At 39.6% G+C, this 15,100-nt stretch overlaps 1 protein-coding gene across 1 annotated transcript in view; it reads left to right on the top strand.

Annotated features, from left to right (window-relative positions):
- Positions 1 to 8,404, top strand: part of dnajc12 (DnaJ (Hsp40) homolog, subfamily C, member 12) — a 71,244-nt gene extending 62,840 nt beyond the window's left edge. The window contains exon 5 of the mRNA XM_028795917.2: positions 2,041 to 8,404. Coding sequence (XP_028651750.1) covers positions 2,041 to 2,126 — 86 coding nt within the window. The 3' untranslated portion in view covers positions 2,127 to 8,404. The remainder of the gene's footprint in view (positions 1 to 2,040) is intronic.
- The last annotated feature ends 6,696 nt before the right edge of the window (positions 8,405 to 15,100 follow it).

Genomic DNA, 15,100 nt, shown 5'->3' with positions numbered 1-15,100 from the left:
AATAAACAGACCGATGCAGTGCACTTGACTTTCTGATATCGCTAACTTATTGGTGCCTCTGCATAGAAGAACAGCAGCAACAACTACCTGTTTGGTTCATATGCACCCCCTTCAGGGCGACACGGTACTGTTTGCCTCACCTTGTGCCTTTTCACTGCGGTTTTATGTCCAATCGGCAAGACTAAATATGTCAAACACATTCATTAAAGATATTAGCCAGACGGTGAAAAGTCAGGGAGTATAATAAAGTGCCTGCAAACATTATATTGGAGACACACAGAGAGACAGTAACAGGTACGTGCCAATTGCATACATTAACCCCATGTGTGAGGAAGAGTGCAGTCCGAGGGGAGGTGAGGCTCATCGCTGCTGCACCTTGCGTTTCTCCCATGTATTTGGACTGGAAATTAGCAAATTCACCAATTTCGACTATAACAATGATCAAACTTATTGGAATCATACAGAAAACAAATTTATAGCACAGACCAGTAGGACACATTTATTTTATGTTATCATTATTAGTTTCTTACTTTTCATGATGACAGTGAGGCTCTACCTCACCTGCCTCCCCTGACCACATATCCCTGTGAGTTCCACATTACCCTGAAACATTTGTGTTAGACTTAACAAGTCTAGGACGGTTCAAGAAGGCAGGCAGTCCCCCAGGGTGTTAGATAAATGACCACAACAGCAGGAATGTGATTCTTTTGACGTCTGTGGATCATTCATTGCAAAATAAGTGTGCCCATTATTGGGCTTTACTCTCATTCTGTATGCTTGTCTTTGTCTTTCCGCCTTGTTGTTCGTTACAGTATTCTTCTTACTGTTGTTGTGAGTTGGCAACAATTACATACATCTTAGCACAATATCCTACCTGATTATGTTTCTTCTTCTTCTTCTACTTTGCATATTATTATCCATCCATCCATTATCCAGCCTGCTATATCCTAACACAGGGTCACGGGGGTCTGCTGGAGCCTATCCCAGCTAACACAGGGTGCAAGGCAGGAAACAAACCCCGGGGAGGGTGCCAGTCCACCGCAGGGCACACACACACACACACACACCAAGCACAAACTAGGGACAATTTAGGATTGCCAATACACCTAACCTGCATGTCTTTGGACAGTGGGAGGAAACCCACGCAGACACAGGGAGAACATGCAAACTCCACGCAGGGAGGACCCGGGAAGCGAACCCAGGTCTCCTTACTGCGAGGCAGAAGTGCTACCACTGTGCCGCCCGCATATTATTATAATAATATTATTATTTATTATCTTTGTGGTGAAGACTTAGCGTTTGTATCAAGAAACTACAAAATGTTATCATGAGTGCAAATTTCCAGCAAGGGAATGCCATTATATCATGACATCATTTATTCTTAAATGTAGCTTCCTTCCCCTTGCTGGGAGTGTGGGAGTAGTAAATTCTTACCCTAGTCAGACTTTTAGTGCAATTCCTAGGATTCATTTTGAGGCACTTAATAAATATGGGCACTGATTTCACTTTGACATTAAAGACTCTATTTCTGTTGATCAGTGTCAAAAAAGCCAAATAAAATTCACAGTAATTCAATGTTCTATAACAATAAAATGTAAAATTTCCAAAGGGGGGGGGTGAATACTTTTTATTTGAAATGTAAATCAATCAGTCTTTATGCAGTGGCTTTTATGCTATATCCGGTTTAGTTGTAGTGTGTGATTTTTAGGGTGGCATGTACTGTAGTGCAGTGATTAATAGTCAGCTCTGTTAAAATCTCAGCCTCTGTCTTGTCTTTGCTTGGCTTTTCTCAAACAATTCCAGTTTCCAGTTTCACCACAAAACATAATGTTTTAGGTTAATTAGCTCTCCAGTAAACGTGAATGCAAGTTTGCTATCCAATCCAGGGCTGGCCCTACTGCTGAGGTGGATGCCAACTCCCAGAAGCCATACATTACATTAGCCTCATTTCAAAAAGTGATGGATGCATGTAAAAATATACATATTCATTGATCTTTCAAAAGGTTGGCTATTAACTTGCAATTTAATGTTTCTTTTCAGATGAGAACTACTGGCATTTGCGTTTCCGATGGTCAGCTGACACCCCTTCTGAACTCCTGAGGAAATTCCGAAATTATGAAATCTGATATGGGACCCCATCCTTTGCTGAAGGACACATCATAATGTCAGGCTCTTGTGTACTTATCCCAGTGCTATATATGTTGCATTTCTTCATAACATCTTTATCTTCTGACCTCGCAGCTCAGCTTCTCTTAGCTCGTGTTGTGTCTTAATGCACGTGGAGTGCTGGACATTTATGTCTAGACGTTCATATCTATCTACATACACAAGAGTATTGTTTGTAGTGTTATGTGTCTGTTCAGATACTGTCTATTCTCCTAGATTAGGCCAAAGATGTATTTTATTGTGTTTAATTCTTCAGCCTGCAGCAGCACCATAGGCACAGTTGGTGGGTCCTCACTATCTGTCGAGACTAACATCCATAGTGAAGAACCAAAAATCCAAGATTATTCAAATAACTTCACCTCCCTAAGATTCTGTCACAGGTTCAAGGGTGACAGCTGTCAAACCATGGCCCAGGCATGCTATAAACACTCCATCTCTAGTCTTTTGTTTTATATCACACAAGCAAAAGGTACTAAATTATTTAAACCCAATCATATTCGGCTACCCTGGTCTTCCTTTTGAAGCTACCGTGTCCTCTGTCTCTGTATGAGGGCAGTTATTTCCACATCTTGGTTTGAGAGCCTTCTCTTTCCCTATTTTGGAGTTTGTTGCTAATTTGGGAGGTTTGTAGACTTCATTGACCCACACTCCTAAAAGATCCAGTCATTTTAACATATCCATCCATCCATTATCCAACCCACTATATCCTATCTACAGGGTCACGGGGGTCTGCTGGAGCCAATCCCAGCCAACACAGGGCGCAAGGCAGGAAACAAACCCTGGGTAGGGCGCGCGCACACACACACACAAACCAAGCACACACTAGGATCAATTTAGAAACGCCAATCCACCTAATCTGCATGTCTTTGGACTGTGGGAGGAAACCAGAGCACCCAGAGGAAACCCATGCAGACACGGGGAGAACATGCAACCTCCACACAGGGAGGACCCGGGAGGTGAACCCGGGTCTCTTAACTGCGAGGCAGCAGCACTACACACTGCGCTACCATGCCGCCCTATGTGTTCATATTTTATGCATGCTATCAGAAGCTTTTCAGGAACAATGATAGGTTTCCTTCATGTGCAGTAAATGTACACATACAGGTGTGTCCAGGTATTTCCTGCATTAACTGTAGCAGCCTTTAGCTCTCTTGGAGCCTCGTCTTTGTGTGTATATGTATTGTAGGATTCTCAGGAGGTTGTGGTGAAGTAAGATGTATGGTAAAAGTAACAGCAAGAGCATTCTACACATGTCCCCATTTTCAAATGAGCTGTTGGGTTCTTTGGGTAGGAAGGGCTTCACTCTGTTGGGCTGCAGCTGCCCTGAGCTTTGGATGGGACAGAATTTTCTCTCAAGGCTCCCTAGCAGGGACTATTCAGGGGAGTGTCAACACAGCTTAATGACTTAGATGGCACACATCTTCAAAGCTGATTATATGAATTTCCTATAGTCCGTCACCCAATGCTGCCAAGGTAGGCTCTGGTGTCTACGTGATCCTGAACTGGATTAAGTGGGTTTGATAATAAATGGATGGAGGGATTACATGGGGAATGTGACTTAGTTAGAAAGAGTATATTGTTTATCCTCTAAACCTCCTACTGTAAGAATACAAAAATCTGCAGTATTATATTGTAAATGTCGGATGATATCTGATATCATTAAAGGTATTTGCTGAAATGTTCAGCCCACATATAACAAAATAAAGCAAAATGAGGAGAAGGACTGTCCTCTAGCTTTACCTGACTGCGCTTGCTGCTGTAGGGCATCTTACAATGTGCGAGATGCCATAGGAAAGTATTCTGCAACACATTATACAATCAGATTTGGATTATGCTATACTTAATGGCACAATGTACCTAGTGTATTATTAATCTATCTATATCAATATATATATCAGTCCATCCATATGCATATTGAAACTTTCAGAATGATCACTGCAATTAATTTTGCATAAAGGTAAAAGGTTCTTTTTTGTGTGTATTTTATTAATCATTCCATTTTTGTGTTATATGATGTCATTGACATTGAGCATGCAAGTTAACAGAAAATGGTATATTTATAAAAATCTTAAATAAGACCTTATTATTATTATATAATTATTATATACAGTACATCTTATATTATTATACTTTTTCAAAATGTGTGAAAATAAGGTATGTGAAAACTACCTGCTTTAGAATTCAATTTTATTATTTCTAAATATGTATTTTGCAGATGCTTTTATACTAGGTGACTTACAAATTTAAGATAGGTTATGACAGTTTAAGGCAATTTTTTTTTTTGACATTTGGAGCCTAGCAGGATAAGTCACACAGTTAAGAAAAATGGTAAATAAACTGCCATCCTTAAAGTCTCAGAACCACTGGAAGCAAAAGATGACTAGGAATTCATAAGCAGTGATGGGCTGGGGGCTTTATGAATTGTGCATTAATACAAAATAACAGTATTATTTAAGTAGGGCCTTTAATTGAAAAATATTCATAATGTGTTTTCAACCCATTTTTTTTATTGTATTGGTAGGGTGGCATGACGGCACAGTGATTAGCACTACTGCCTCACAGCTCCAGAGCACTGGGGGTTTGGAGTTTGCACATTACCCAACCTCATCTGTATGGATTGTCCTCTCACATCCTAAAATGTATTATTATTATTATTACTATTATTAAAGAAGTGTGTGTGGGGTTGATTGCCATCTCTAAGTTGGTTCAGTGTGCCCTGCTGTGGACTCCTTGTTGTCCTGACCATTGCAGGCTTTTTCATAAAAGGTCGAGAAAGTCCTAATAAATAGATAAGGTAACAAGAGATTTAAGGGATACTTACTGATGGGAAGTTAGATTTAGCCAAAGTCCACTTCAGTTAAGGTCCAAAGATCATATGCCAAAGTTCAAAGGAGATCACTAAGTTCAAAGTCATTAAAAATACCAAAGTTGTAACCAGGAGAATGTCAGAAAAGACCGACATCACGGCAGGCAGCGGATTTACGGCTACAAAAATTCAAAGAGAAAGGCGACTTCGACCAACATCGCGGCAGGGTCCGTCCGAAGCCGAACGCGCAGTCGCCTTCTGCGCATGTCCGAAGCCGAATGCGCAGTCGCCTTTTGCGCAGCTGCCCGAAAAACCTTACGAGACCAACATCGTGGCAGGCGGCGGATTTACGGCCGCGAAAATGCAAAGAGAAAGGCGACTTCGATTGAAGCTCTAGAGGCCTGAAAGGCGGTTTCGACTACAGCTCCAGGCCTAATTACACATTCATTCAATACACCTATAATCAGGTTTGTGGTGCTTATACTTATTACTTACTATTCCATTCGTGCCCGTTTCATCTTATGTTGTCGAAATGGGCTCTTTATCTGTTCTTATATATAAGCGTCTACGTGTGGAAGTGTGTGTCTGTCTGTGACCGGAAGTGTGAGGCTACAGCATGAAGCTCAAAGAAAGAACCGCAGAGAAAAGAGAAAGTCACTTAGCCGCTGATACACAAGTGAGGCGAGCACATCGGCAAAACAAAACCTCAGAGGAGAGAGAAAGTCACTTAGCCGCTGATAGACAACGGAGGTGAGCACATCGGAAAACCAAACCACCAAGGGCAGAGAACCTCACTTAGCCACTGATACACAAGCCAGGGTAGCACGTTGGCAAAACGAAACCACCAAGGAAAGAGAACCTCGTTTAGTCGCTAATGCGCAGCCGATGCGATAGATTAATTAATGTACCAGAATCCATGGTTTCTAGGAGCCTGGGCTTTTTACAGCACGGGCTTACACAGCTAGTAAATAATAATGGGGGATAGACAGAGATAGGGACTGTTCTGATCTCTTTAGGGAGGTTTGTAGACTTCATTGACGCCCCACTCCTAAAAGATCCAGTCATTTTAACATATGTGTTCATATTTTATGCAGGCTATCCGAAGCTTGTCAGAAACAATGATAGGTTTCCTTCATGTGCAGTAAATGATAAACCGATAATATAATTAGTTTAAGTTACAGAATGCAGAAGACTACAATAAAAATGTATAGCAAGTCAAATACATTGGTTTCAGACAGTAAAATAAAATAATTGCATATCTTTACACATAAACAACAGATAACATTAAAAAATGGAATGATGTGAATATCTTACATTTTTTTAATGGGACAGGACAATTATTTTTTCCATGATAAGAAATCATTTTATAGTAATCATTTTTTATATTACTTCCTTAGTAATACTTATTATTTTTCTGTATATATTTTTATATACAAAAAATGAAAATCATCAAAAATAAAAAAGTGGTACAGGTGGGACTCATACCGCCGACAAACAGTCAGACATGTTACTATTTATGGTATTCTGCTATCTCAACACTACGATTGTCCTTTCTTACAATGAAATACAAAACATCATTATGGTTTTCTTCAATTTCTACACAATTATGGGAATTTTTTGGTGAAGTTGGATTTTTCTAGGCCTCGGTCATGGTATCCATCCATTAATTAAATCACAGTGTCCTGTGAGCAAGGCCAGATTAAGACCCCCGCTGGCTCCTGGGTGACTTTGCTCCTTAACAGAGAGTTGATGAAGCTTTTTAAGATGCAGGGCTTGTACATCGAGTCATTTCATGCAGTGCATTATATCTCACTCTTGATTTCAGCATCAGACTTGCTTCATTATCTCCCTTTATCATTTCGGCTCACGGATACTCCGTTCTTTCATCAAGCGTTGTTTGGTTCAAAGGCTCCTTGCCATCACGGGCCCATGGATACCCACCTAGAACACCTTGATGTTATATCTGGGCAGTATATACTGCTTTATTTCTGTCCCTGCTGAATCGGATTTGAAAATAAATGAGTTCACTGATAGTCAAAGAAATTCTCATTTTCTTTGTTAAGCTGTACGAGGTGGACAATATAATAGAAACACAGTATGAAAAGATAGTAACTGTAGTAACTAAGCAGGAGTAACAAAGAGAACTACACCTGCTGCCCCACTGGCTTTCCTGACCAGGATGTTGCCTGTTTGTTCGGGAGGCTGCCCACTCGATTGAAACCATAAAATCAAGCACTTGCCTTTCTTCTTGTTCCTTTTCTCATTGTAGCTTTGGTCTCCTTCTTCCCTTTCAGAAAGCCCTCACATAAGTCCACACTTGACTTGAACATTATTCTAGCACTGGCAGAAAGCTGTCTTTACTGTATACTCCAATCTGGTGTTTTTCCTAGAGTCAGTTTTGTGCCTATAAGCTGCAGAACCACCAGATCAGAATTCTGTCTGCTGGCCTCTGGTATCCTTCAGTCTTTGAGTCATGACTTTCACTGAAACTGCCAGGCCTTAAAGGTGGCTTCATAGCTGCTGGCCATTTCAAATTGGCATTATGGCTGTCACCCTTGGTAGAACAGAACCAGAGTTGTGTCAGCTGTCGATGACCTCGTTTTTATCGCTTTCTCTTAGTCCAGTAGGGACACATAGTACTTGCTTTCCATCCCTTACTGGGGACTGACCTCTGCCTTGTGACATCTTGGTGTCACTTTTGCTCCCCATAGTCCTATACACCAGGAGTCGCCAACTCCGGTCCTGAAGGACCATCATGGCTGTAGGTTTTCATTCTAGTCCTTTTCTTAATGAGTGACCTGTTTTTGCTGCTAATTAACTTCTTTTGAATTCATTTTAATTGACTTGTTCTTGAAGACTCAGACCCCTTAATTGTTTCTTTTTCCTTAATTAGCATCCAAACAATAATGAGATACAAAATGAGCCAAAACAACTGGTGTCCATCATACAATATCTGAAAATAAAGAAAAAAGAAGCTCTATGGAATGCTGATCTGCTCAGGTCCACCAAAAATTTTACCAGCGCTCTTAGAAAGAGAAAATCAACAATTTCAGAAATGTCTGCTAATGCACTACGAGCGCAGCAACAAAGCCACAAAATTAAGGAACGGGTTTAATTAACGACAAGAATCGGCGCCTCATTAAGCAGCTGGCTGGAGTGAAATTGGTTGAAGTTTGAGGCCCTGACTTAGTTGGTCTTCTCTTGGCTCCTTCACTTCACATTTCATTTCTGTTTGGGTGCCATTTAAGGAAAGAAATGAAGCAATTCAAAGAAACAATCAGGGGAACAAATCTTAAAAGAGAAGTCCATTAAAATGAATTCACAAAAAGTTAATTAGCAGCACAAACAGGGCGCTCATTAAAAAAAGGGGTTAGAATGAAAACCTGTAGCCACGGTGGTCATCCAGGACCGGACTTGGTGACCCCTGCTATACAATGTGGAAGCACAAAAATGGCAGATCGATTGTATTGGTTCTTAAGTGCTTCATACAAGATCCCTGACGATGCCTTTTATGAGCCCTTAAACCAGTGATGCATTTATATATATATATATATATATATATATATATATATATATATATATATATATATATATATATATATATGGTTGAAATAGTTTACTGTCAAATAAATACAAAGAGTACACGACACCTCTTTCAACCATTCTATGATCTGCTCTTCACAAACTGAGGGCACCGTGGCGGATGTTAGCAGATTGCTGGCCAACCACAAAGCGTTACCTGGTAGGTAACCACCCACACTAACAGATTGTGACACAGACTTCGAATGCCGTGAATATATATATATATATAATATATATATATATATATATATATATATATAACACCTTTCCCATGCTAAGACAAGGCGGGATACTACTGGACACTCTTATCGACACCCCTTAACCTGTGGATTCTCTCCTTGTGCCATTGAGACTACAGCTGAGGGTCTCTTGTGTGTTTCTAAAGCTGATGGTTTAATCTGAGGCTGATGTCCTCTCCCATCATCATCATCAAGCCAGAGCTCAGTATTTCCAGATAAGCTCATCCCACCAAAACACGTCTTTTATTTTCTTTTTCTTTTTTTTTTACTTAAGATGTATGCCAAAAGGATTAAGGCTGTTGTGATGTGAGGTAGACTACACCACAATGAAACAGTAAATTGTAGATAACTTCTGGACACAGGGGCTTTCATTTCCTGAATTTCAATGCTGACGTAATCCCATGGTGATTTTTCTCTTTTTATAAAGGCTAGAGTTGACAACAAAATGACATTAAGCACCAATTTAAAGACCCTCTGTTTATTGCAGTGACGTGTCGAGCTGCAGTGTTATTGCTTTTCTCTATCGTGTCATCTGAAGACATGTGATGCTCTGTATTGTATGCCATCCTTATTATTAAAGTTTTCTTATCTTCTTGACAGGCCTCGCTCTGTGTTCCCTTTTTTTTTAACCATTTCCTACTCTGTATCTCACAAACTGCAGTGTCTGTGGACAGCGTGTGCTGCAGCATCCTGGGTTTGAATTACGTAGCTGTTTGCAAGTTCTCCTCCTGCCTGTGCTGGGTTTGTGGCTCCCTTCTTACAGACACGTTAAGTTAATTACAACACTAAATTGGCCCCACGTGCAAGTGTAGATTTGCAGGGTTACACCTGATGTTACTAGCAGGATAATTTATATGATTACAGTTCATTCATCATCAAACTCATACAATGGGTGACCGAGCCTTTGCAGCCGCTGCTCCACGGCTCTGGAATGTCCTACCAGAGAGCCTGAGAACACAAAGGATTGTGGGCTGAAGACAGCTAAAGACTTCTCTATTTAGGAAAGCTTATTAACAAGAATGCTATAATTATTGTTGTTTTATCTCTGTTTTTATCTTGCTTTGCCTTTGTTTAAACTTTTTATGTAGCACTTTGAGATTTACTGCTAATGTAAAGTGCCCTATAAATAAAATGCATTATTATGATTATTATAGTACATTTTATATTATAATATACATATGTCTGTCAAAACAGAACAAGTATAAAAAATACTGGTTGGCTAAATATTTTAAGCATACTGGCATATGAAAGTTAACAAACTTAACATGTTAAGTAGTCAGTCCCCATCAAAGCCGAAATGGAACCCTAGGCTGGGGTGCACACCCCTTGAGTTACTCAAATGGACAGAATTTTGTAGGCGTGGGGGGGTGGGTCCCCCTCTGTGTTCAGAACGCAAACCTCTTAAGTTACCAAAATGGCACCCCTCCATGACTATAGCATGCTTTCAATATTGTTAGACTTCTGAGGACAATGGGTGTCCCTCTTGCTGTCTGGTGCCCTCACATGTGCCCCTTATCTTTCATAGACGGTGCCCCTCAGGAGATGGCACCCTAAGAGATTGCCTGTGTCACCTAATGGATTGAACAGCACGGTTAGTTACAGTAGAATTCCTCCTCAAAAAGAGTATAGCTTTTGTTATCTTTTGATGCTTTTATTGTGTGGTGCTGTTCAACAATATTTTTTTCATTTCTAAAATCGATTTTAGATTTTTTATAATAATAATAATACATTTTATTTCAAGGTGTCTTTCTAAACACAACAAACCAACAAAAACATGAATGTACACATACACATATTCATATATCTATATCTACGGAACTGAAAATGCAGCAATAAGAATACAGCCTAAGGTCACATAGTGTAAGCTAATCTAAATAGATAAAGTCTTAAAATGAGATTTGAAAACAGGTATGGAGTCTGTGTCCCAAATGTTTTATGGTAGTGAGCTCCAGAGACGAGGAGCTCTACGACTAAATGCCCTGGAAGAACCCATGGTGATCAGGCGTGCAGGGAGGTGATGAGACGACCTAAGAGTGCGGTTAGGTGTATAAACATGTATGAGGTCAGAGAGATATAATGGAGCAAGGTTACAAAGTGCTTTGAAGGTAAGTAGAAGAATTTTAAAATCAATACATAATTTTACAGGAAGCCAATGAAGCTGTTTAAGAAATGGAGTAAAGTGTTACACGGAAGAGTCTGAGTTATAATATGGGCAGCTGAATTCTAAACAAGCTGGAGTTTATGAAGAAGCTTATGTGGGAGACCAAAGAGAACAGAATTACAATAATCAATGCGGGAAGCGACTAATGCGTGAGTAAGGATGGCGGTGCAATTTAGTGTGAGGGAGGGTCACAGGCGTGCAATGCTATGAAGATGAAAATATGATAACTGTGTAACATTATTGATAGGGGATTCAAAAGACAGAGTACTATCAAAGATACCCCCCCAAACTGTTAACCTGAGGGGAGGGACAGTCTGCTGTACCATCAATATTAAGCATAAAATTATTAGGTTTTGATACAGCAGACTTGGAGCCAATTAGGAGAACCTCTGTCTTATGGCTATTGAGTTGGAGGAAATTGGAAGAAAACCAAGATTTTGCCTCAAATAGACAGTCATTGAGGCAGGAAGGAAGAAGAACAGAGTTGGGCTTTGTAGATATACAGAGCTGAGTATCATCTGCGTAACAATAAAACTCAATTCCAAATTTCTTAAAAGTGCCACCTAAAGGGAGTAGATATATTAAAAACAGTAAGGGGCCAGGCACCACTCCCTGGGTAACACCACTAGTGACTGGGAGGGATGGATGGCGTGCATCATTTTTTCCAGTAAAATGCATTTAAGAGACGTCATTGACGGGTAAACTTTCTTCTGGTTATCCAAAGCAGTGGCAGAATTATGAAACAAAAGATTCCATATCATCCAGCTGATCAAACAAAGGGAGGAAAACTGATCCAAGACATCAAAAGAGATGAAGGACCAAATTTTTGTTATATGTTGTTTTAGCACATATGTTGTTAGCAGGCACTTAAAATGTAATGAGTACATTAAGTTGATGCTCTGCATTAAGGTTGATGCCGTACCAAGACATTTTACCTGTGCAATTCAATTAGACGACACATCATAAAGGGTTGGTGCACTGAGGTGAACCCCATCTAATTGAAAGATGTTTTAGATGAGAAATACACGCAGTATTTGCAGAGATGTCTCCTACAGGTGAGAGCCGCATTTCAATTGACTTTACATGGTGACAGAGCTGGTTTTTCGGGAGTGTGACCGTGGCATTGCAAGTTCAGGATGGCGGAAGTTGAAAGTGATGTCATCTGTTCTGCAGGGGGAGGAAGAGAAGCGACATTAAGTGACAGCGCCCCCCCCAGAATTATAAAACGGAGAGCAGTTCCTGGCAGTGATTGGCAGGTGGCTTGCCTCTTTGGGGACCACCCACAATGCATGGAACATAAGACAGACTGTGATACAGATACATAAAATGTAAAGACTACTGCAAATCAAAAACAAAAGAAATAGTAACACAACTATATCAAAAATGTACAACAAAGACAACAAAACATGCATCTGAGGCCCACCTGAGATATAACATAACCCAGTCTTCCACCAATTGTGTAAAATATGAAACCAATGCTGGACAAATTTTAAGGTAGAGAAGCTCCTATCTGTTGCTGCTATACAAGATAAGCACCTTTTTCCTCCCACAGTCCAAAGATGTGCAGTCTAGGTGAATTGGCAATATTAAATTGGCCCTAGTGTGTGGTTGTGTTGTGTTGTGTTGGGTCTTGTCTAAAACATGACAAAAATTCATTAATAATATATTAGAATAAGCATGCTGGGCCTGTGACTGACTCTTTAATGCTACCGATCATTTTATCATTTCTCAAAAACATTTTTTTTTCCTTCTTATCTGTGTCTCCCTTATTCTTCTCGCTCTTTTGGGTGGCGATAGAATCTCATTTTGCTTCTTTTGTTTTCATTTTTTCTTTGCTTTTATTATGTTTAATCCAGTATTAATCGTTGCATCTGGAATGTTGATATTATTTGTTCAATTAGTGGAATGCTACTGTATGCTCTGGTTTGTGAGCAAAAAGAAGAATTGTCATTAAAACATTAGAATTTCCCATTGGGATTAATAAAGTATCTATCTATCTATCTATCTATCTATCTATCTATCTATCTATCTATCTATCTATCTATCTATCTATCTATCTATCTAGAACACTCTAGATGAGAACAAGCCATTCAGCCCAACAATGCTTGCCAGTCCTATCCACTTATTTCTTCCAAAAAACAAGTCTTACTGTCTACCACACTGCTTGGTAGCTTATTCTAAGTGTCTATCGTTCTTTGTGTAAATAAAAACTTCCTAATGTTTGTGCAACATTTACCCTTAACAACTTTCCAACTGTGTCCCCGTGTTCTTGATGAACTCATTTTAAAATAACAGTCTCGATCCACTGGACTAATTCCCTTCATAATTTTAAACACTTCAATCATGTCACCTCTTAATCTTCTTTTGCTTAAACTGTAAAGGCTCAGCTCTTTTAATCTTTCCTTATAACTCATCCCCTGTAGCCCTGGACTCAGCCTAGTCGCTCTTCTCTGGACCTTTTCTAGCGCTGCTTTGTCCTTTTTGTAGCCTGGACACCAAAACTGCACACAGGACTCCAGATGTCCTCACAGGTGGTGCAGTGGTAGTGCTGCTGCTTTGCAATAAGGAGACTGTGGAAGATTGTGGGTTCGCTTCCTGGTTCCTCCCTGTGTGGATAGCGCTTTGAGTACTGAGAAAAGCGTTATATAAATGTAATGAATTATTATTTATTTATTATTATGAGGCCTCACCAGTGTGTTATAAAGCTTGAGCAGAACCTCCTGTGACTTGTACTCCACACATCAAGGCGCTATATAACCTAACATTCTGTTTGCCTTCTTAATGTCTTCTGAACACTATCGGGAAGTCGATATCTTAGAGTCCACTATGACTCCTAAATTGGAGGCATTGGAGAGTGTGGAAGAAATCAACATAGTAATTAAAAAGAGAAACTTACCCTCCCTCTACTAGGTCAAATTTGATTAAAACCTCTTTAGAGTCAAAACCAGGAAGGAGGAAACCCATTCATTGCGTCTTTTATTTACTCTTCAGGAGCATTCATCCCAGTAGTCTGTTACAGAATGGTCAGAAAAATAAGGGCAGAAGTCAGTTTTATATACAACTGAATTTACATAACAGTGCTAAATAATGCATACACGTTTGCTTTGATTGGATCTTTGACTTACACCTAAATTAACTTATCTAACTAAAAGTCTATTCTACTACGGTCTTGTCCTTCTCATATCTCTTAGCTATTACCCTTGAAAGCCCTGTGTATGTGGCAACTGTCCAGTCTTGTTCTTTACAGGACATCTGCTGATTTCTTAATCATCTCCTAGTACATTTTGTGTATTAGATAGATAGATAGATAGATAGATAGATAGATAGATAGATAGATAGATAGATAGATAGATAGATAGATAGATAGATAGATAGATAGATAGATAGATAGATAGATAGATAGATAGATAGATAGATACTTTATTAATCCCGATGGGAAATTCACATTATTACATCAAACTTCTCCTGCTACTTCTTTATCTTTTATTTACTTAACCATTTCAGTGGATCTTTTCGTGACATTTCTACTGCAAATGAAAATACTTAACTATTGTTACCTCAAAACGATTCACTTACAAGAGAGTCACAGGAGGACTTTGTGTTGGGTATCAGTCTGTAGTATGGCAGTGGCACAGATTGTAAATTAGGTCCGCTTCCGATTAATTTTCATATACAGTATCTCTATACAGTGAATGCCAGCAGCCAGCTTTTCTTTTGTCTTCATTATCTGGGAGAAAAACTCCAGATAACCCGTAACTGCTGCAGCGACTTCACCTCTGCAGCCGCATCCTTCCTAATCCACTGTTACCAACGATTTCCATGGAGACAGATTTGATGGGCAGGTGTATATGTGGCAGTATTTGTGCATTACTCGTAGTGAAATCGTCCAGTGTGCAGCAGTCTTTTGGGTCTCCATAAGCATATCCTCAAAGTTCTTCTTTTAAGTCACGCACAGATGATTCCCATTGTCGTCAATTACTGTGGTCCATTACGCAGCTGAAGTTAAGAAGGTATTAATAACTATTTCATACTCCTGTTTTGAACACTTGTGATAAACGGTGCCATCAGCATATTTTCTGATCAAGCGCAGAAGAGATGAATACAACTGGCAAATTAAAAAAATTATTAATCAAAACAAATGTCATG

The sequence above is a fragment of the Erpetoichthys calabaricus genome, chromosome 2 (genome assembly GCF_900747795.2).
Source record: "Erpetoichthys calabaricus chromosome 2, fErpCal1.3, whole genome shotgun sequence".
NCBI classification, from domain to species: Eukaryota; Metazoa; Chordata; class Cladistia; order Polypteriformes; family Polypteridae; genus Erpetoichthys; species Erpetoichthys calabaricus.
The sequence above is the reverse complement of the archived record's forward strand: the minus strand, read 5'-3'. Positions and strand labels throughout refer to the sequence as shown.